General features: G+C 37.4%; 1 protein-coding gene across 1 annotated transcript in view; it reads left to right on the top strand.

Annotated features, from left to right (window-relative positions):
* Positions 1 to 3,022: 3,022 nt before the first annotated feature.
* The window catches only part of LOC104159746 (phosphatidate phosphatase PPAPDC1A-like), a 41,115-nt gene continuing 20,646 nt past the window's right edge, over positions 3,023 to 23,491 (top strand). Inside the window, exons 1-5 of the mRNA XM_009697739.1 lie at positions 3,023 to 3,084; positions 4,449 to 4,626; positions 8,973 to 9,063; positions 12,444 to 12,507; positions 14,067 to 14,191. Of these exons, the coding sequence (XP_009696041.1) occupies positions 3,023 to 3,084; positions 4,449 to 4,626; positions 8,973 to 9,063; positions 12,444 to 12,507; positions 14,067 to 14,191 (520 nt within the window). The remainder of the gene's footprint in view (positions 3,085 to 4,448; positions 4,627 to 8,972; positions 9,064 to 12,443; positions 12,508 to 14,066; positions 14,192 to 23,491) is intronic.

Raw genomic sequence — 23,491 nt, 5'->3', positions numbered from 1 at the left:
GTCTTCTACCTTACCAACTTTGCCAACATAATACTGCTTATTGCTCCTTCTCTGATCTTAGCAACTTCCAAATGTCATTGCTGCTTGATTTCATGCTGCTGAATGCCAGGCGATACTAGCTGTTGTAAGCAGCGTTTGGAACAGTAAGGTGAGGTGCTGAACAATACCCTGCTGTTTCTTATGGGAGATGAAAAAGGTGGTGGAAGCACAGGTCAAAGACTCTGTGGGGGTATTTATGCAGTGTTTGATTCATTCACTACCAGTGAATAGTTTAATATTAAACTCCATTATTTATCCGTATTATCACAAAACTACTGTGCGCTTTTACCTTGACCAGTCTGTAATGTGGTGCTTGCATAGAAATTATCTTAAGGGGCTACATGCTGTTAAATGGAAATGAAGTTAATGTAACTTGGAAGTGCTTGTATCCTCAGAAAAGAACAACATTTTTATTTAGTGTAATATTGCAGGCAGTAATGTTGGGATGTCCAAAGCAACCTAAGGCACTTGGGCACCTGTTCCTCACTGATGTGTTTAATGGAATTAGGGCTTCTGTTTCCCTTGGGTTGCTTTGGGAGTCACTGTTAAAGTCTCTTGAAATTAATGGGAGTCTTTTATGCCTTAAATATATGTCATTAGGCTGAAGTGTTCAAAATCTTGCCTGTTAAACCATTAAAAATGTTGGATGAATATGTAAACGTGCAGAAAATGCAAGGCCAAAAAACTTATACTAGAATTTCAAATATTAATACGAAGTAAGCTTCCTAAGTTGCCCACCTACTACCGGGGATGTTATATGATTGAGCTTATATTTTCAGCCATAATAGAAAATGTCTAGAAACCAGTTTTCTTTATCCAAGGCCTACATTCATTTCTAATACTGTCTAGTCATTTAAACAAGCTTGTGCTGGCTTATGAATAGTAAGAGACTGTACTTTTGGTTAGGACGAAGGAACATAAATCACTAAGTGTCAGGCAGCTTAGAAACCAGTATGTCCTCATGATTGTTTAATAGAGTACAAAGGGAATTGCCTTCAAGCTAGTGAAATCTCGTATCCAGTCGCCCATTGGTGATGCTTCAGAAAAAAGAAGAAAAGTGTTCTCTTATGGGTTTTGGCATAAAAATTTAATTAGCAGCTGAGCTCTTTCTGAAGATGAAAAAAAAAAAGTGATTACTTTGTATATATTCACTTTCCTTTAAATGTTTTCTTTGAATTTCTGTATTGTTCACACAGATAAGGTCTGCTGCCTTCTGTATCTATATTTTTTTTGTGTCCTTCAGTAGTGATTTCAAAATTATTTTATGCGGTTTCAGCAGTTGTTGGGGTTTTTTTTGTTTGTTTTTCATTATGTTTCAGCATATTTGAACACTGTTCTTGGAAGACATTCAGAACACAAGTCAGAGGAAGAAATGGATACATAATCAGATTTAATACGTAGTGGATACAAAACTGCTGTTATTAAATAAATTAATAATTATAATAATCATTATTGTCATTGACAGATTTGTTGAAATGAAGGTTTCTTTAGAAGAGTACAAAGATAGTGAGTATACACTAATCAGAAAATCAGTCCTCAGTTTGAATCAGATACTAATTATGCTATTTATTATAGTTTCATCTCTTTAGCAAATGTGTTATTTTGCTCTTAAAGGAATTAAATCTTATGACTTAGCAAGTATTTGCAGTGTCGTAGTATGATGCCTGTGAGAACTATGAATTTGATTTTTGTTTAATTTCTCAGATTTAAACAACTATACTTTAATCTTAGTTTTCTTACATTACAAGGAGACGGGAAACAAAAGAACAAGAACAGCCCCAATCGTTTGACTCTGTTGGCATTTACTCATATGTCAAATGTCTTAATGTCAAATTAATTAAGTCTCTGTTCTAACATGACACGTTTTTCGAAAGTGCAGTGGTGCACGGATATACTGTGTTCACCTTGCAGCATAAATGTTTGTGTATTGTTTGATTTTGCAGTTAGTAGAAATGCTTCAAGGCCTAGATATGTCAAAGAACATGTCTCTGCTTCAAGGTGTTCCTTGGCGTATCCGTCAGTCCCAGTGCTTTAAGAACTGCCTCAAAACAGTCAGACCAGCAGATACATGGGGGATTATATCAGAAAAGATGTGACGTCACTGAAACTCAGCTGGCTTCTTTAACTTCTTGTATGCCCAGACATGCATATGCTTGTCTATTTATTCATTTATAGATGACAGCAGTGAAGTACGTCCTGGCTATGGATCCGGTATACATCTTCAAAACAAATGTTAAGTCCTGGACCGTATAACTGTGGACTTTGCTGTTCAGCTCTCCCAGGTGACATGTGTTGGATGTCATACCCAGGCCTGTGGCTTTACTTGGCAACTGAATCCTTTCAGCCCACAGTTAATTACTTCTAGCTGCCGTCAATATCTTTGAAGACTGAAAATAAAAATAATATACTTTAGGATGCTCAGTTGAAATTTAGAAACGAAGTTGCTTGCATTGTCTAGAAATCAACCTTTATTTTTCTAGTTGAAGAGAAAAATTGTAAAATGAATTTTTCATATATGAAGTGTTTTATTTCCTGGAAATGGTCATCTTCAGAAATGTTTCCCTCTTTCATGTCTTGCACAAGCCAATGTTTTTGAAACTTAAAGATTTAAGTTTTCTTTTTGAAAACACTGAAACAAAGTGTTTTGACACTTCTGAAATTCACCTTGCACCTTCTTTGGAGAGCAAGGTCAGACTCTGGATTTGAAGATGCTGACTATAAGAGTAAATATTCTCCTTGCAATACCAGACTCCTTCAGTTTCCATAAGAATCTGGTTGACTATGTAGGTCAGTAAGGGAAACACAGCTATTGGTACAAGTGACAAGACTGTGTTTAACTTGTTTGGTCTTCAGATTTTGTTGTTTTCCTTTAGGAAAAAGAGGTCAGTTAGGCTCTTTGAAGTAGACCGTTTTGTACCTTCTGCCTAGTGGGAGTCTGAGTGTGCTCAGGTAAAAGGAAAGGGGTCAGTAGTGTGTGCTGGGGATGTGCGACACTATAGCTAATGCAGAGATCATAGTCCACAGTGAGAAAATGAAGAACAGCTGGTCAGTCCTCAGAAGGGATAAAAATTTCCTAAGACCCAGAAGACTGGATTAGGCTTGCTGTTCTTTAGGAAATCGCTGACCTAGCTGGATTTGAGGACTCATTTTCACAGGGGGGAGTTGCATATATATGGTTTAACTTTGCTCTGCTTTACAAATTGCTTTGAGCTTTTTTTGTTTACGAAACCAATTGTTGTAGCTGTTACTTGTATAAAACCTGATTTTGGAGGAGTTTAAAGCCCTTGGCTTTGGGAAATTTACAGTAAAAAAAGCTTTGGGTCACTACACCTCTGTGTTCTGGCTCCATGGGTTTCTTAGGTAAGACCAATCTGCAGAAAACTGGTCCCTGTGTCTTCTCTCAACAGCCATTGTTTCAGTTCTAGTAAACTAGCCTTGAAATGAGCGATGTAAAGTAAAGGCAAAACTTCCCAGGAAGTCTGATATGACTTCAAAGCTAAGAAGAGTTAAAGGACAGTGAAGGATTCTGTGGAAAAAGGAGTATGATTTAAATGAAGAGAGACAATTTAGGTAGTCCTAAAAAGCTTTTGAAACTTCTTACTACAGTCAAAGATCACAATTCCTGCTTCCTCTTTCAGAGCTGGACAAAAGATAGCCGCACAAATTATTTACTTTCTGTATAACAATGTAACCTTAACTTCTTATGTTGGTGCCCTTCATTTCAAAATAATGTAATTACAAAACTAAGGGTTGGTTGGTTGGTTTGTTGTTTTTTGTTTGTTTGTTTTTTAAGAAGCTAAATGGCATGAGAATGAAATTAAAACAGCCAGTTTTGGTAGAATAAGACATTTCTGGTAGAGTTAGATTCTTCTTAAGCTCGACAGCCAAATAAAAATACTGGCAATCTGGAGAAAAAAAAAAAAAAAGTGTTTCTATGAGCCCATCCTCTTTTAGGAGTAAGTCTTTTGGAGATATTCTCTGAAGTTATCTGTTCTTTCTATCAGTAGAAGGAATTGTCTGGGATGCTTCTTTCTCCCTGCTTTGTGATCCTGCAAATACAACTGTCACTTCAAAGTCTGGATCTTGACATTTGCAAGACACATTTTGTGTTCAATATCTGGTGTATAATTTCTTCAGTATAAAACATCTGCTACGTGATTTTTCTGATCCCACAATATTCTTTGCACACTTTTTGTGGGAAAAGTAAAATGACAATTTATTCTCCACAGTAAAATTTGTGGAACTCTTATGAAGTTGTAGAACATAGACTTTTAAAACAATTTTCCTGAGGGTATATTTATGAAGGTTGTAGTACTAAAAAGCAGTGAGGTAGGATAGCAATGTATTATAAGGATAGTTCATGCATGCTATACTATAACTAAGTTTTGGGGGAACTTTTAAATCAGCAGGACTCTTCTGGGTTTTTTGGTCATCATTTCAAATTGTGAAAAAATTGTATCTTTAATTGTTATTTTCAGTTTTACAGAATTTTTGGATCCATTCCAGCGGGTTATCCAGCCAGAAGAGATCTGGCTGTATAAAAATCCTTTGGTGCAATCAGACAACATACCTACGCGTCTTATGTTTGTAAGTACTAAAGGTTTACTGGTCGTTTGATGGCTGTAAACTAAGTACACTTTCATTTGATAAACAGTGGGAAATCTTTCAGAAGTAAAGGATATTCCTTTAATTCTATTGACGATTATTTCCTGAACGAGGTATGTCCAAAATGGCAAAATGTAGGAAATCATGGGGAGTTTGTAAAAAGCAGCATTAACAGATGATTCAATTTGTGACTGTTGATTTTACAGTTTAAGATTTAAGCTAGTGTTAACTTAGAGGATGCTAGAGTAGTGATTAGAGAAGGTTTTTGAATTAGCTGGTTGGGTGACCTGACAAAACCTTGCCATGCTCTTATTAGGTTAAGTGTTTAAACTTTGAAATCCGATTTGGTTTAGGCGTGTTAGGCACTGAGATATTTGCCTCCAAATACTTGTGTGTTTTTTTTTTTTCCATGTTGACAAAACCTTTGTTTAAGCTTCTGCCAACAAGCATAGTAAATATACCATAGAGCTGTTCTGCTGTCACTGTACTTCTGGCTCTCCCCAGTACAGCTCATGCTGACTGTCTCATTTTGATGGTTTGTCTGGTTATCAAAATTCATGGTTTTGATAACCTTAACTAGCAATGATTAACAATTGTAATAGTCTACTTACCTAAGAGTACAGTAAGATAGACCACTGCAGAAATGCTAAGAAATTACGAGTATAGTTCAGGCTATTAAAACAAGTACGTCAGTCTTTGCAAAAACTCCATCAAAGTGGAGATTTTGCAGGAATGGGTATGGCAGATGTATCCTGAACCCCTTAAGTGAAAGCATCTTTTCCTGTGTCTTCAGTGAAGCCAAGATTTTACTTTGCAGATTAAGACTTGAATTCAGAATAAATGCAAATCAGCTATGTAATTTGTCTTCAATGTTGTTTTTTTTTTTTTTTTTTTTTCAAAAGGCTCAGGCCTTCAGTTACAGAAACTTTTTAATTAAGTAAGGAACAACTTAGAGGTGCTTCCTGTTTATGAAGCGACAATACATTCCAGCCTTCTGAGACAGAGGCTGGACTGGTTTTAAATTCAGCAACATATTGTTTATATTGCATTAAGAAGAAGCTCTATAAAAGACTTTTTCAGTCTGGATGAGTGAAAATATCTCTTTATCCTGAAATGCAAGACAGCTGTATAAAAACAAGAAACCCCCCACAAAACCAAACAATGAATTACTGTGGCAGGAAAGTGTCTGAGATTAATTCTGCCATTTTTCCTTACGCTGAGCATTACCTTGCTACATGGTTTCTCTGATCTGTGTTTGTAAGTGAAGAGTAGAAGAACTGATAGTGAATCATTGTACAGAGGTTTGCTACAGTGGTGAAACTATTTTGAAATCAGTTGGGATAATCATTAGTCCATCCTCCGTTCCCTAGGCTGTAGTCACTGGGAAGCACAATTCTGGGATGTTAGTGTAGTACATTTCCCTGTTATCCACTTCACACGGAGGCAGTTTTTGGTGTACTTCATGGTGGGTGGAACTTCTAGGCAGCTCTGAGTCAATAACGTTTCTGTAGTCTGTGTTCGTTTTCCTGCTCAGATCGTTGACACCTCAGTAACTCAGTGAACAGCTTCTTAATTTAAGAAATGTAGAAATTTCTAAATGTTTTTTCTTATTTCTTTAATTAAAAAGAAGAAAAATCCAACTCTAGCATAAATCACAAGCTTTCATTATGTAAAGAATTTCTTGCCACTAGTGTTGTACTCTCATACTGAAATGTACGGCTATGGCTTACCAGCAAGCAACCTCTAAGACTTTATGAATTGTGGGATTATTTTATACGCTGAGAGTTTTGAATTCAAGAGAAATATTGTGAATAATCCAAACCCAGATCCACATTAGACTTCTGCATGGGTAGCAAGCAAGCCACAAAGTCTGGAAAGACCTGAGCCTTGTTCTGTCTCTCTATGAGTGGATATTTCTTGTCTTGGAAATTGTAAGGTACGGTAAACTTCTCTTGAATGCATGGAAGAATGTGGGAGTCCCTATAACTTTAGAATATCTCTGGCTTGCCAGGATGAATAATGAACGAGAGAGATTTTGTTTCACAAAAGCAAGGCAATGTTGGAATATTTCACCACTGGAAAAGAAAACATTACTGAGATGCATCTGAGGAGTGTATTGCTCATTAGACGGTTGCCAAATCTGTTATGGATATAAGCCATACAGAATCTTTTTGCAAAATAAAGAAAATGGAGTCTTTAGCGAGGCAAACTTTCTTTTTGCTGCAGAATAAAAAACACCTTCCACCTAATGCTTTTGTGTAAGGAACAGCAATGTACTGCAAATGTGAATAGTTCTTAATCTCTCTCTAAAATCCATATGCTTGTGAAATATGAGGAAATCTGCAGTTTTATCAGATTTCTGAAGATTGATTGTGAAGTGGTTTGGAACAAGCTGCCACTTGAATTCTATTCTTTGTTGATGTTTTCTGCTGCTCCTGCTTGTTCAAAAGATTTCTAACTCCATTAAACCACCACTATAATGCCTGTCAGCCTGGCTATATTTCTACATGTTCTTCAACAATGGAATGCAGATATCTTTCTTTTCTTTCCTAGTGGCAATCCTTACATTTTAGAATGAAACTAATAATTCTAGGTTTTGCTTTAACCTTTTTTTTTTTTATTTCACTCTTTGAAAGCAGAAATTAAATTATTGCTGAGGCAAGAAAAATGAACATTTCTGGAGCAGTAACATGGCATTGGCATCCTAACTTGAATCTCACACACACTGTAGACAAAAGGGTGTTTTAAGTGGAAATAGTGCATCTTTTTGCACAAAACTTGGTGCCTGCCTTTTTAAATGTAAAAAAGGGGAGCAGACTTCAGACTGTGTTTTAATCTGCATAGTTTATTGAGTTAGATAATATTTTACAGTGCAGATGAGGGCAATCTGGTCCAAGATGCACTACCAAAATAACAAAGAGAGTGCATTTTCTTGTTGTTCCCTACTTAGATATTCTAAAAGCATAAAATGAGGACTGGGATTAATCTGTATTATAAAAGGAAAAGAGTCGCACATCATTTGTTATAACATTTCTGTCCTGTCTGTTTTTCATTTCAATGGGGCTGCCTAAGAAGTAAGGCACTGTTCAGCCTCAGTAAAGATAGCATAATCTTACTTAAGCCCTGGTGCCCCTTGTGCCGTATCAGATTGGTTTTCACTTTGTTAAAAAAAACAGTCATTTTCACTTTTCTTCAAGAGAATAAATGCTTTTGAAAGACCTTGATTTGTTTTTGAACAAATATGATTGTGAAGAGGTTTGTCGATTCCAGAAAGGAATAGACTGGAACCAGTAAGAAGCATAAATGGACTACCTTGCCTGCAAGTTGCCTTTTACCTCTGCAATTGAAGGTCTAAGGCAGAAGGGAGGATGGAAGGACCAGTTAGTAACAAAATCATAGTTTCCATGGCAAGCTACTCATGAAAAATGCCCTGGTATTGGGCTTGGGAGAAAGTGATATGTCTCTCTGGAGAAAGACCATAAATACCTGCTCTGGGGGGACAGACTGCAGTATAAAGACACTGCATGAAGTAGGATGCTTTTTGGATAACTGGCACATTTACAGTGAATCATCAACCATAGTCCAGATTGCTCTATGATAATGGAGATGCTGTTCGTGGAAATCAAGTGTGCATTGATGTGCAGATGCCATTTCAGGTTCCTTGTAGGAGGAATCCTGTCCTACAGCACTGACAATAAAAGAATATGGTTCTACTTCACCAGTGAGTGTACTTGTAGATGTTTGGGTGTTGTTTTTCTGTTTTTGAACAAAATCAAGCAGTTCGTTCCACATCCAAACACTTGTAAATGAAAGACTCATAAAGACATCATCATCTCAATGCATTCAGGAATGATAGTTAAAAAACCCCCCAAAAGTAAAGTAAATTAAAGAGCATTTTAAAATGTCAGGAAGCTGGTGCTGGAGTTCATTATGTTTAACAGGATCTTACTGAGAGCAAATCAAGGACGGGCTGCCTTCTGGAGAATTCTTCACTTCTTAGTGAAGAAAAAACATACCAGATCTGTATAGATCAGTGTATGGATTTTGTGGACTTTATAGACTGTTGCTTTTTCATTTATGAAGCTGACATTTTAAATGTAGCTCCGGGCAATTACAAATCAATTATAACCCACAGTTATATTGCAATTTTAATGTATTCGTTGCCCTGTAGTTGCAAAGACAAATCATCCCACTTTCCTTAAGGTCAGGAGTTTGATAAAGATCATTCAGCCTTCTAGTTTAAATGGAGCTAACTGAAACTAATTATTAATCAGTTGGATTGAAAAGGAATTGATGCTCTCACACATGGTATTTGTTATCTCTTACAGGCAATTTCATTCCTTACACCACTAGCAGTCATTTTTGTGGTGAAAATAATCCGGCGAACAGACAAAACTGAAATTAAAGAAGCTTTCTTAGGTAATGTATGTCATAGTTCAAGATGGAAAATGTGTGATAGGTCTCAGAGATTGACTCCAATTGTAGTCTAAGCCTTGAAGTAAACCTGTTTCCATTACAGTAGTTTTCAGTGCAGTTATAGTTGCAAGCCATCTCACAAAAGCCTTTGTTTTTATGTATGTTTCTAAATGTACAAATTCTGTGCCTTAATTCCGAAATCTAGCTAGCAAGGGCCAGAATCCGATCAGCAAAGACAAGGCCATCTGCGAGAGTGTTCAGATGTATATTATATTTTTCTCTCATAGCCAATCTGTTGCTTACCTCTTATTTATACTTGCAGCTATTCTAAATTAAGGGTTTGACTGGAAAGTCCTGTGAGACTCAGCTGCTTAGTGTAGAAAATTGCTCCTCTCATCGCTTTCTCTGACCTTCTCCTGGAGTTTACTGTTCACCATTGCAAAATCCATGCTTGTGGCTCAGCTTTTCTAATCACAAGCTGCTGTTTCATCTTAAACTGCCAGTGGAGTTAGATGTGCACTTAGTCCTGGACTGTGAACTGCTGTGGCTGTGTTATGGTTGAGGTTTAATTACAGCTGCAGGCAAGAACTTTGAGCAGAGAAGCAGGTAGACAATGGGGATGGTAAGTCTTAAACTGGTCCAGCTAATTCTGGCTGCACCTATCTTTTGAAATCTTTTAGTGATATATGCCCAGATCCTTTTTACATAGGTATTGCCAGAGACCAAAATTGACTAGAGTACTTTCACTGGCAAAGGATACTTTGAAGCACTAAGAACTGCTAATGTTTTTGTTGGCAGTATGTTTGAAATATGCCTAATTCTGAAATGCTGTTTTACTGGCTAATTTAAGCTTTCATTTATTGACCCTTAGATCATAAAGTCAAATCAATACTCAGCCTTGCCTTGGCTATATAGAACGTAAATGGCACTATGTATCTGTCTTTGAAAATGTTTTTTAAACAAGGCTGGGTTCCTATAACTTGTTCTTTCTCCAGTTTCTCTAACACAAGTGTGAAATACCCTAGTTTTGTTTTGGCTGCTGCCAGTCATTTGTTGTAAGTTCTGAGATGTCTTATAGTGATATTTTACTGACAAATCCATTCAGTAGAAATAACTTTGATTCATAAACTGCATACAGTCACAGTTCTGAGTTTCACTTTCTGTTAAGAGGGAAAAGAGCTTTGGATTAATTACTCCGTCACTTATTCTTACCTTTTTGTTTTAAAGAGACACTGACTTTTTTCTGCTGTTCTTGCCTTCTGTATGATTCTCTCTATAACATCCAGCAGAAAACTTACCAGCTTCCCCAGCATTCTCTTGCTACCCAGCCTTTAAGGAAACCTCAGCCTTGATGTTCTGTTCTGCAGGGTATCCCTGTTCAGTGTGTGACATAACTTTGGAATGTCTTGTGGCTCATTTATGTTCAAGTCTACTGTACATTAATACGATTCAGTCTATTAATGTGTCTGGTGATATGAAGCTGATGTGAAGATTCATTAACTGTGGTGGAGCTTCGCTGATTTGCTGAGATCTGGCACATAATGTTCATCATGAATGATCAGGAAGTCCCCCAAAAGGCGAATTTCTTTAGGCATCATACGTAGAAGAGATCAAAGGTTAAAAGGATGTGAAAATGCTTTGCTGCTCATATAACATCAATACAAAGACGGTGATTCAGTGCATGTAGGGTAAGGAATAGTTAGCTTCCTAATGTAGGTGCCCTTAATCCTTCCCCTGGAAGTACCTACATCTCCCTAGTGACTAGATTATATGACTTTTGGTGGGCAGTATGAATCTTTCCTAAAGCAAACAAAGTAAGAGCAAATGCAATTTGTTTATCAGCTTACATTCACAGTCACTTGATACCTGGATTGCCTTTGTAAGGAATATGCAACAGTGAAAGCATAGTTCAGTCAGGTATGCAGTGAACAATCCAGACAAAGCTCAATGAAAAGGATCAACTTTACCGCATGTCTCAGAAAGCAGATATTGCTACATCTCCCATTTTTTAGAAAGGAGAATGTGGTGCTGTAACATTGGTGGTCATATGCATTTGACTTTGTGGAAAATTTCAGTTCACCATGCAATCACAATAAATAACAGAGAAAACAATTGAGAGGAAAAAGAGAGCATGAGATTGAGTGGTCACTGTGAACATAGGTGTTGTGAGTGGAAGACTTTTTTGAACAATATCGTCTCTAGGATTGACTTGTTCTTTTATTTTTGCTGGCAGCTATTGCTGTAGTCTGAGAAAACCCTTGATTTTGCTTTGATGGAGAACCTCCTTTTTTTTTAACTTAAAGAAAAATAGATCCTATAACAAACACATTTTTATGATCTATAATATCCTCAGGCAAAGATTTTATGGAGACAGGATGAGTGCTGCCGAAGTGCAACATCTGGGGCAGCAACCCAGTGAGAAAATAGCTCGTGAGGCTGTCATAATCAAAAGTTATCTTACTGTAATTGTTCTGCTGGAAATCAGAGATTTGCCTGATAGTTTGTTGTTTTTTTTTTTTTTCTAATTGGAAATAAAATTCAGTGGCTCTTCTGTAGTAACAGGGAGCTATTGTGTGAACTGCAACATTAAATCTAAATTTAATCTAAAAGGAGTGTATGCACTGATCCAAGTGCCACTGAAATCAAGGCAGAGATCTCCACAGGCTTTAGATGAGGTTCTTCAGAAAGTCTAGGGACTTGGCAACAAATAAAAGAGATGAATCGGTCATACCTGTTATGACAGTTCCTGTTTATTACTCCAGTGTTATTAGGAAAATTGGTTAATCCTGGGAACAAATGTAAGGGGAAAATGTCAAGATTTTTATTCAAAACATCCACATACTTTTGAAAGAAAAATAGAAAAACATCCAATTCCAGTTTTAGCCAAAAGGCAATTCTTTAGCCTGAAAGTGGACTGTTTAATTGCATCTCATATATACATATATATACACATACGTAAACATATACTCACACACGTGTATATATGTCTTACGTATAGGTCTATAGAGGAATTCTCCTTCACGCAAAAAGTGTAAGATTATCATCTAGTAAATTGCAAAACTGATAAACATAGTACTTGATTCTCTAATATTTTTTTCCATCTGATGATTTAAGCCTGTGCAAATGGCATGATAGGAAAACTGGCTTTGTATAAAGAAATAAGATTTCTTAAGAGTAAAAGCAGAACAAAGTAAGCCATGTGATTATTATGGTGCTCTAGGGTCTGTCCTTAGTCTGGGTAATAAGAAAAACAGTAGGCTGCAAAGATCATTCAGTTTTTAGTTCAGTAAAGGTTTCAGTCTGTAAATCAAATGCTATAATGCTGCAATTTGTAGCTTGGTATTTGGGTTATTATTGTTCTGTTTGTTCATTCTGTTTTGTAGCTGTTTCCTTGGCTCTAGCTCTGAATGGCGTCTGCACAAATACTATTAAATTAATAGTGGGAAGGTAAGTCTTGTCATGTTATAAATGATAGTTTTAACTGTTAAGAGAAATGAAGACAGATTGACAAATACAATACATCTTAATAAAAAGATAGCTGCTGCTCCAAAGCACCTTGAATTAGAATGGGCCCCTGTGAAGCTGTCCTTTTCATGGTGCATGTGTTGTACAACTTCATTATGTGACATCCAACTCTGGTAGGAACCTATGCCCTTGTGTTTTGTTATTTGTATGACTGGTTGGCGGATCCAGAAAAATGAGGAATTTGAAAGGAAAGGTGTGAGTTGAAATCAGTTCATTGAATTGGCAGCACAGAAGGGAAGAGTCACAGCACGTGGGAGTTTAGATGCCAGTGCCACTAGTCTGATTAAATAGGAATCAGTGGAGTCTCTATATAACGCAGTGCCTGCATTTTGTGTCAAGCACATTACTGAATGTGGTATTTCCAGGTAACATCAAGATCCATGGCAGAACAAACCTTGGAGCTAAGCAATAAGTGGACTCCTAGGTAGGCCAATTTTTTAGGGAAGCACAGATTTGAACAAAGGGCTCAGAAAAATACTGGCAAACAAAACTCTCTGGAAAATAATTTTTTTTTAGGTATTTTTTGGCTCTTTATCAAAATTTTGAATAATTTCAGCTGAAAAAAATGATTTGACTTGAATTCATACCCTATTTAATAGAGTCCAATGCTGCATTTGTTGCTCACCTGTTTTGCAGCATTGAGGAAGCAGTATTTGTGCTTGGTTTCTGATGAACCCTCTCTGCTACAGTACTGGTACCCTGACAATAATGGTACTTGGCACTTTTATTTTAAGAGCGCTTTTGAAATATAATTAAGAACATCTGCACCATCTTCTTCAGGCAGACTTGAGCTCATTTTGCCTGCACTCCAAGCCAACTAGTTGCTCTCCAGCTTGTCTCTGAATCTGTGGTCATTCACCTTGCTTCTCTATGTGGTTTATTAGCTCAGGATCAGTATGACATCTGTCAAACCTGTGTGCTATCATTCATCTCAGAGCAGGGTCAAAAGAAACTCAGAGGTTTGTTCAATGCAGTTAGAGAGTCAGCATCAAGGCTGGCGTTAGAATTTGGTGGTTGTTTTAGTGCCAACCTTGTAGCCTAAGTTGTAGTCCTCTTCTCAGCTAGATGTGTCAGCAAGACTTGTGCAACTTTGTGGGGTTGCTATGCCACTTTGCTCTGTCACTGGAAGTGCTGTCCAAGATTAATTGCTCTAGGCAAGAGTAACCCTGCATGTTCGTTTTCAGACACTTCCTACTTGCATGCTGCACTGCAAGCTTCCCTGAGAGAGCCTGCCTGCAAGAAAAAGTGACCTTGAATTGAGGGACGTGGTTTAGTGGTGGACTTGGCAGTGTTAGGTTTACTGTTGGACTCTATGATCTTACGGGTCTTTTCCAACTTAAATGATTCTATTATTTCTGTTGCTGTGTTAAGGCAGGAAGGAATGAACTCTGTATGTAATAAGCAGTAAATATAATAATCACTTTGAGGTTTATTTGTTACTACAGCTTTTATATTTTTAATATCCATGGTGTTTTTTGTAGACCGCGTCCCGATTTCTTTTACCGCTGCTTTCCAGATGGAGTAATGAACTCTGAAATGCACTGCACAGGTGATCCAGAACTGGTGTCTGAAGGCAGAAAAAGCTTTCCGAGTATCCACTCTTCCTGTAAGTTCATTTAAATGCGGTGCCTCTTTTGTAAAAAGTTATCCTAAGTATGTTTTGGAATTGCTCTTTTTTTTGTTAGATCATAAACCTGTTTTTTGCTGGAGGGGCCTGGACTTCTGTCTTAGATCACCATTGCCAGAAATTTCCTTCTGGAAATAAAGTTGTGAGCCTGTGACCTTCCTTATCTTGAGAACTACCTGATTTCACTGAGAGCCATAGCAGGAATATCAGTAGAGTGAACTATTCAAGGTTAAAGAAAACAGTGTGGTTCTGTTCCCCAATGCAGACTTCTATATGCAACATTTGTCTGTATAGTAAATATTTATTCTGTTATATTCCATTGAAGTATGAAATGTGACAAGGCATGTTTAACCTGCATAGTTTTGACAAGATCTAGTTAATGTCTTTCAAGTACTAGATCTATTAAACTAAAGTTCAAGTCACAAAGACATTTCAACTGCTTTTGTCATTAAGGTTTCTTCATGGGAGGTTGTACGCTTGAAGGTGGAAGGTGTAGAAAGGGATACACAGAGCTCGTGTTGCATCATTTTGATCCTGTTCATCCTAGGCACAAAGTGAGGTTCAAGAAGTCCCTGTAGCAGTAGAAGCTATTGTAATACACCAGTAGAAGGATGATTCTTTCATTCCCTGTTTTCTTACTCTTTTGACAGTATCCACTGCTGGCTGTGGCTAAAGAAGGGGTCCTTGTCTGTGTGGGCCTTGATTCTGAGGGGTTCTTACACTTGCATGTTCAGATGTCTAGCTCTACTGGACTGCTTTGCCTGGGCACAGGCAGGAGTAAATGGTAGCTGTTCCCAGCTCAAGCAAGCCGAGGAGAATAGGTAGAATGTCCTGACTTTTCTGTCAGCGTGACAGCACAGAGGTAGCACGTAATGGGGGAACAGGTGTATCAATGATTATCTTACTTAGAGGAGCAGGTGGGAGGAGACAGAGGTAAATTTGGCACAGTTTGGAGTTTCTGTGGTTTCTTGTCTGCTCCTAGGACTGCACAGTCGCTTGTCACTCCATTTGGCTTTGAGGTGGTCCTCCATCTAGGTCTGATGGTTTGATCAGTTACTCCTAGTTTATGCTATTTCCTGCCAGACATTTAAGTGGCTTTATGAAAACTCATATGTCTGATTTAATCGGTTGTATTAACTCAGATGTTTACAAAAGTTTCTTTCTCTGTCTTGAGGAGCTGACTTCTAGAGTGTTTTATGTCAAATCCCTAATAAAATTTCTTTTCATCTGTAAAATAATTTGATTACTGTGAGCTTTTTTGGGTTCTTTTGGCCAGTACTGTTTGTTGCCTTGTGCCGTTTTCTTTCCGAGAACTGCCAATTGAGTACCAGTAAGTCATATCTCTGGAGTTTGTTTTTCTGATCTTTTTTTTAAAGTAATAACTTCAAATTGTCTAATTGTACAGAATTATATATTGCAAACAAGTTGGGTAATGAGATGAATGAAATTCTGAGCTGATCTTGCTCCCTTTTTCTTGTTTGAGTCCCAGAAACAGATAAGGGAGTAGTAGATGTTTGTGGATATGTTATAAGCTTTATAGTCCTAAACAATAAACCAACTTAACTATCTCAAATTTTGTTTCTATACTTCAATTACATTAAAGAGACAATAGCAGAATATATCGTATGCCATTTAAAACAAATGGTATTTATTGCTATTTGTAGTCTGTCTTCAGATCTGGTTATCACACTTAATTTCAATCCTTTTGGTTAAGTATTTTGTCAATGTATAACAACAAAGGCTTAAAATAACTCCATGTATACACTGGTGTACTAGAATTTATAGATTAGCCCTCAGCAAGTGTTATAGTTGGTCACTTTTCTTTACTAAGATGCAACATTTTACTCCGAGGTTGCGAAGCGTGAGTTGCAGAAGACACCCAGTGTGCTTTTGTTTTTCACAGACTAGAAACACTGTACGTGTAGCGTGCTTGGCTTAGCTCTGGCACGTGTATTAGTCCTCTTACTGAGACTGCTTGTCACACAGCAAAGTACTTTGTCCCTGTGCCAGTGGGGCAGCCATAGAATGCATACTGGGGTTTTACTTTTAACTGATGTTGTTTTTAAAAGCACTGAGTTACGTTACTGCAGCTCACACAAAATTCAATTGGAGCAAGATGATGGCCCAGTGTATTTAGATCAAAATTATGAGAACAGCTTTCTCCATCACTGACTAATATAATATTAGCATGTGGCTGAGTTGACTGTATTTCCCACTACAAAGCTTTTCATTACAATGTGAAGAGAATGAAAAGATATTACATATGCAGTAATTTTTAATCTGTTCGTAAGTGCATGCTAGAGTCAGGCAATTCTGCAGCTGCTTGAAGTACTTAGCAGTTTGAAGCCTGATGTTATAATATCTAAGTTTCTGCCAAGACTGTGTGTTTTGAAGTCTTAAAATCCAGACATGTTTTAGTCTCATAATGGAGAAGGAAACCATTTTAATTTGATGATCTTACAATGCTAACTTCTGCTACTTCTGTGTATTAAAATTATTTAGATAACCAGGATTGTCAGTATTATTTTATCAAGAATAGTTTATAGTTGTGATAAATTTAGTTTCTTGCTGTTACTTCATCCCCCACTAGATTGAAGAGTGAAAAGCAAAAATACTATGGGAAACACAATATGCTACCTTCCTGGATCTATGAAGCACTGAGGATGTTGAGGATATAATAATTCATGTTCAGACATTTTGCTATAATTCTACATTTTCAGTATTTTGTTTCATGTAATGCACGAACTATACCTCCTCTACCTTTCACTCCCTGTGAAAAATTATTCTTTTATCTCATGTACAAAAAGCTGTCCTTCCTGCCTTCTTAACATGTAGGTAATTGCAAAGTTTCCTTCCATAAACTTAGTCCAAGATTTTTTTCTTGGCTCCTTTTTACCTTCCTTCAGCGTAAGATTGCTACTAGGTAAAATGAAGGAGTTCCGTTCTTCAGATTTCTGTCATCCTTTCTCTGTCTGTTGCTGAATTCTTGCAGCAGCAGCACCAAAAAAAGGTTTTTTGTTTCTGTTACTGTTTGTGGTTTTTTTTTTTTTCTATTTTCATGACTGTGGAAATGTAAGTGAGGAGGATGAGACATAAATTATAGTACCTCTCTTGGAATGATAGGTATAAGTAGCCCACTACAGTTTGGTATTTTCTACTTCAGTTGAACACATGAAGAAAATAAATCACAAGTAAAAGCTGCCAGGCAGCTCTTAAAGAGAGGTTAGAAGCTTCAGTCAAGAGCCATTTTCATCTTCAAAACAGTTTTTCTTAGAGCGTTCCTTAGACAGGTTGTCAGTCAAAAGCTTTGTTATACCAGGATCTGAAACCTCATCCATGCAAAATGAGGCCTTTAACAAGAAAGTCAGTGGTGCTGTGAATGTTGTCCTATAAGAATGTAGTGCAGGGATATATAACAAGAGTGACAGTACTGATAGCCCCTGACCTTGCATACTCAATAAAAATGTTGTGAACTACCTGCCTTCCACTTTCAGAGTCAACTTGTGCCCTGAAGGAGAGTGCGTTCTCCTTATTAGAGCATGGATGATTTTCTTGGCTTAAATTACCATGGCTTTCATCTCCCTATGCCAAGAAGTGCATGTAATACAAATAAAAGTAAAGTATGTCACACAAACTGTTTTGTAAAGCTGAGGAGTGACTTGCAGATAGATGCAAACTATAGTTGCCTGAAACAGTTGAAGTATTTTGTACCAAATCAGAACAGAAGGTTGACCCACATGAAGACCGTGTGGTTGTTACTACCTTCCCTGAACGAGGAGCAGAACTCTGCCTGCAGTGGCTGCTGAAAATGTACTTTGAGCTGGCATACCTCATTCAAGGCTGCTGTCTCCCAGCTCTGTCTTTTTCTGTCGTTTTTTGGAAAACCTGTTGAAGTTAGGTGACTCCTCTTGGTAACTTTTTATAACAGCAACTTGAGTTTAGAATCTACACAGGCACAACCCAACATTTGATGACTCCATTGAAATTCACCCAGTAGTGCATGTTCTATTGGATCAAAGAAGTCCTTAGACCTTCTGGATTGTTTGGAGCATATTTTGCCTCTTTTCCAGTTGAACTGCCAGTATAACTTGTTTGAGAGAACCAACATTTGGGGGGTAGGGAGCCAAGGCTCCTGCTTAGGTCCAGTAGCTCAGAGGTATTCCTGAGTCCCAGGTTTATATGTAGACATTCTGACCAATATACTTTCAAAATGTAGGTCTATTTTTCCATATTTAGTATTTCCATGGTTTTATAATCCATTGGCAATTTAATGCTATTTAAAGCTACTGCCTGTGAAAATACCATGCAGCTTCTCTATGTCCATGCTTCATTGAAAGAATGATGTTTATGAAGATCATAAACACAGCACTTCTTCCTCCTGCCGGTGTCCCTCCTGTGTGTCTTCTGTAGAGTTATCTTGCAGAGAGCCTTCAGGCAGCCTGCCTTTGAGGTACCTCATGGCATCCTAACCTCTCAAGATAGGTGGAGTAAGCACATACACTCTCCAGGGTTTGTTCTGGATGTACTTTGCAAGCTTGTTATACAAATAATAAGCAAGTCTCTCTCAAATATGGCCCTGAGAATAGTGGGAATTTCTGAATGTTTGAAAGCCAGTTACACCATCTGAAGTGCTGACCATCATAAGGAGTGGAGGAATTCAGCCATCTCTGTGGTGAGCTTCTGAAGAAACCTTGTCTTGTGTTTGAAGTAGTATGATGGGAACTGCCCTTTGCTGTATGGGGGTCTTTTAGCGTGGTTTCCCCACGTCAACTTCCTGATATGCAGTAGAAATGAGAACATATTCTTTCCTCAGATCACTCCTTGCAGTACCAGAAGGTACATAATGCAACTGCTGATGGACTGATACAAGACCCTTCATCATTTTTCTCTCCTTGCAGCAAGATTCAAACAGCAGCAGCAAGCGACAGATGAAAAACAAACACGAATAACCACATTTAGTGTATTTAATGAAACAAACAGAACAAATTATGCAGAAATCTGTATAAACTTTTTATTGTCTGGAATTAGTAAGTGTAATGATTACCCAGCATATCAATTAGTGAAAAATGCAATGTGTGAATGAAGAGTATTTAACTGAATGCAAAACATGGAAACACATTGCTAAGAGGAAAAATTTGGTGAACAAAACCAGAACAGTTAATTGCATAAGCCACATGCGTAGCTGGTAGCTGATAAGATCACTGAATTTGCAGGCATACGTTATACTAGTAGGACGGATAGAAAGCTTTTTGTAATTGATTTCTTCCTTTTTATCTCATGACTGATGTCATTTTGACATTTATGTGAGGCTGACAACATCTTTCCACAAACAAAATATGAACCTACAGTCCTGTAGTGTTATTTATGTGAAAATCAATAATATCTAACTCTTAATATTTGTTACTGAAAAGTTACCATCATGCAGAAGCCTCTTGTTAAGTTTAATTATTGCCCAGTGTGTTATTGTGCAGAGAAAGTGCATGGGAAATAAATGCTTGTGATACCAGGTTTAGATCCAGTGGAACAATTCCAGGTAGACCAGATATTCAGTGATTAAAAACTGGAAAAGAAATCAGAAAGACTCTTTTCAAAATCAGCTGTTTATTACTTTAAGTATCTTTATGCATTTGCCAGTTCAACGAAGTTTTCACGATGTGCTATTCTTTATATAGGCTACAAGCACCGAGTATTTGATTGTCCAGAATTTACAGAGAGGTCTGAGTTTATTTTGGTGATAAGATTTGGAATTTTTCTGGTTACCATGGGAACCTGAGGGAGAAAGTCAGCTTTCTAATCCCTGTTTTAGTCTTAAATTACCATTGCTATAGTCAGGTAAATATCTTTGTTTAGAGAATACATCTAAATTTCTTCAGGGAAAGTGTTTGGCCTACAAGCCATCAGGGTTTTTTCATGCACTAGGAAGACTGATTCTGCTTGTGAGTGGAAGACTATATGTCAAGTATGTGTTTAATTAAGGTGACAGGAATGCTGAGCATGTTTTCCGTATGAGAGCTCACATTTCTGTAAAGCACGTAGTGTTTATGATTTGCAACTTACATTTGTTGAAAAGGAAGAAGGGAGAAGAATGCCCTGGGACATCTAAAAAGTTCTGGGAGAGGTACACACAGTAACAATACCAGATGTAGGTGTTCTCCCTAAATCAGTCATATATTATAGCTTTAACAGATGATGTCAAATCCAGATTTCAGTTACAGACGAGTCAAAATTCAGTTCTTTTCTTAAGCACAGGGAAATGTTGTAAAACACATGAAGTGGTTAACATGCCCATTCTTTCATTATATAGGAGATGAAACTTTTACTTTCCAGGAGTGGGAGATATAAAAAGTTAAGTTTATTTGTTGTCATTCTTTGGTTAGATAGTAAAATGTTTTCCAGATCCTTGGTGAGCGTCTATCACAAGGATGCTGGAGTGGATGGAAGATGCACGGCAAGTCACCCATCACAGTTGGTTAGAACTTCCATTCACAAAGAACAATGACTTGTTTGAACCACACTAGTGCTTTATCAGCTGATGCTGACTTTGATTTTAAAACCCTCTGTGTCCTTACTCCATGAATTGAAGCAGCAAAATATGCGTGCTCAAATCCAGCAATTTTGCAAGCGGAGGAAATGAACTGCAGGAGATCTGTAGCTGATACACTGCGATTATGCTGCTAGAGGAAGTGGTGGTCATGACAGAGAGGCAGAGGAGAAGAAAAGAATATGACCAGTAAGGTAGCTGTAATGTTGCCGTTTCACTAGTCAGGTGGCTGTAAGTAGGGGGAGAAATAAAAGGGCAAATTCTCTTTTCACTTTATGGTCCTGGTAATGTCACAAATATGAACTAATTCTATCAAATATTGCTGTTGTTTGTTTGTTTTTTTCCCCTGTTTTGAACAGTAGAGCTCAGTTAAACTCTTGAACCTTTAATATGCAAAAAATGTTCAGAGTTTGCATATGAAGTTTGGGAATATCTGCTACCCTCTATCAGTTTTTGGAAGATTTGGCCTGGAAGCCATGTAGGCTGAAATCTTACGGGATTCAGTCTGGAAACAGCCTTCATCTTTCAGGTCCACACGCAGATCCATAGACACTGAAGATGGAAAAGCCTTCTTGTATCATTTACAGTATATCAGTTCATTGCTATACATAGATGATTCCTGACAAATTAAAAAAGTTCTTTTCTTATATTAATTTTAAGCATCTTACATAGTAGGATTTTCCTACAGCTTAAAATTAGGCTGGTTATTATATGGTTTGTTAGTTCAGTCTAGGATAAATACCTCTCTCTGATCTATTCTTGAGCCACCTAACTGGACATTTCCTTCTGAGCTCGGTGCCTCATTTCAAATTGCTCTGAATTCATCATGTCAGTATGATTCTCCTCTGTGAAGCCATGGTTTAATATTACAGTTTGCTATGTGTTCCAGTAGTTTGCTGCATAATTTGTTTTTTTTTGCTGTCATGCTAACTTCATTTTCTGTACTTATGTATATCATTGGTAGCACATTTACTTGTTTTTCTCACCAAGTATGCTAATAAGGAGTTCAGGAGATAATTATTTGGGCAACTGCACTGTGGAATTTTCCGCATATTGAAAACATTGGAAAAGATCTGATCATGTCTGAAAGAATTACATGGAAGAACTAGATATGAGGAGGAGGAGGAAGGAGAGATGCATGGTGCAGTAGGTGAGAAGTTACAGTCTCCCTTGGTTCTTATACTATTTGTGGGGACTGGTGCAAAGAGAGCTGACTACCACCTAATACAAGGACCAAGATGATGCTTTAGGAGCTGTCAGAGTATCACTGATATTCTCTTTTAAAGCCTGTTTATACATTTCTTGGCAAGTGGTACAGAGTGATCATCAGTGTATGTTGTAATTGTACATGACGTAAGTTCCCTATGTAAGGGTAAACTTAGATGTGAGTTCCTGTCAGGTAGTATCACTTGTGGAATATGCTGTGAAGAACAAGTGTTTGAAGACAAATAGATGCCCTGTAAAATAGATGCTCTCACAATCTATGCTCTAGTCTTCTGAAAATCCCATAAGGCACTCTATAATGCAAAGCAAGGAAATTAATTTCGGGATGCATTTAAAATCTAGCTATTTTAGAAGTGGAGCAAGTGAACTGAAGCATATTTCCATTCCTTAGGACTGAAATCTTTGAAAGGCTGTCCTTAGTATCTGGTAAAGTTTGGGGTTTTTTTTCTGAGTTACTTAACAAAATAGACTTTCAGTTAGAAATAGTTTAGTTACTACTGCCAAAAATAATTTTTTGTAAGATCTTTTGAAGGATCTTTATGGAAAAAGCTGCAGTTTTGCAGAGAATGGATGCAGTCTTTGACCAAGAATGAACACCTATCTATATACTTTACTGGATATTGTTAGACTATTTGTATGCTGACTGGTAATTGATTTAAAGCACCATTTACCAGGACTTCAGGTAGATTTCTGCAGGTGGAGAAGGAGTTGAGCATTCTTTGTGTGTACAATGAAGGAAGATTAGTAGGCTGTTTAGAGAATGAAGAGGTGGAAACTGAGGGATGCTACAAAAGACAGAAAAACAGCTATCAAGGGAATCATGTTTTAGAAGCACAAATTCATAGAAATCCAAGTCTTGTTCCAACTGCTGACTGAAATTAATTTCCCTAAGCTTTTATATGTGAAGATTTTGGCTTAAAATACGAATCCAGATCATCTTCCCAAGTTGGTGATAACAAATTTTGGGTACAGAGCTCTAAATCAGAGGGAAGAAGACCTGACCCATGGCATTTTAGCTGAGTCTTTGACCCAGAATTCATCTGTATAAATGAAGATAGGCCACCAACAGCAAGCAAAAAAGTGCTGCAAAAGTATTATGTTAGTATAGTTCAATGAGTGAGTCTTGACCCATTGCCGAAACTGGGTCAACTTCCTGATTAGATCTGACCTTAAAGGTTTGCTTACATTCATATGTTATTTCCCAGAGCAGTAAGCAGATAAACAAAGTAAAGGAACTGGACACCACTGAGCTGGCAATCAGAAATATCACTGTACTGCATCCAGCCACAGAACGGTTTTGTGTTCCTGTGTCTGGTTATGAATGTTGTGAACTGTGATGGTAGAGAGGGTTGAGGGGAGCATAGCATAGTGATCTCAGAGCGTGGGGCTCTTACGGTCATAACCTGCCTTCTCTTTTACATTTGTTGACTGTTTATTGGATAGTCATAAGAAAATATTATTTTTTTAATTGTTATTAAATTGCTAAAGGAATGTCCAAAGCCGTATCGTATACA

This window comes from Cariama cristata, unplaced genomic scaffold (assembly GCF_000690535.1).
Source record: "Cariama cristata isolate BGI_N322 unplaced genomic scaffold, ASM69053v1 scaffold6603, whole genome shotgun sequence".
Classification (NCBI taxonomy): Eukaryota; Metazoa; Chordata; class Aves; order Cariamiformes; family Cariamidae; genus Cariama; species Cariama cristata.
This window is presented reverse-complemented; position numbering and strand designations above follow the sequence as displayed.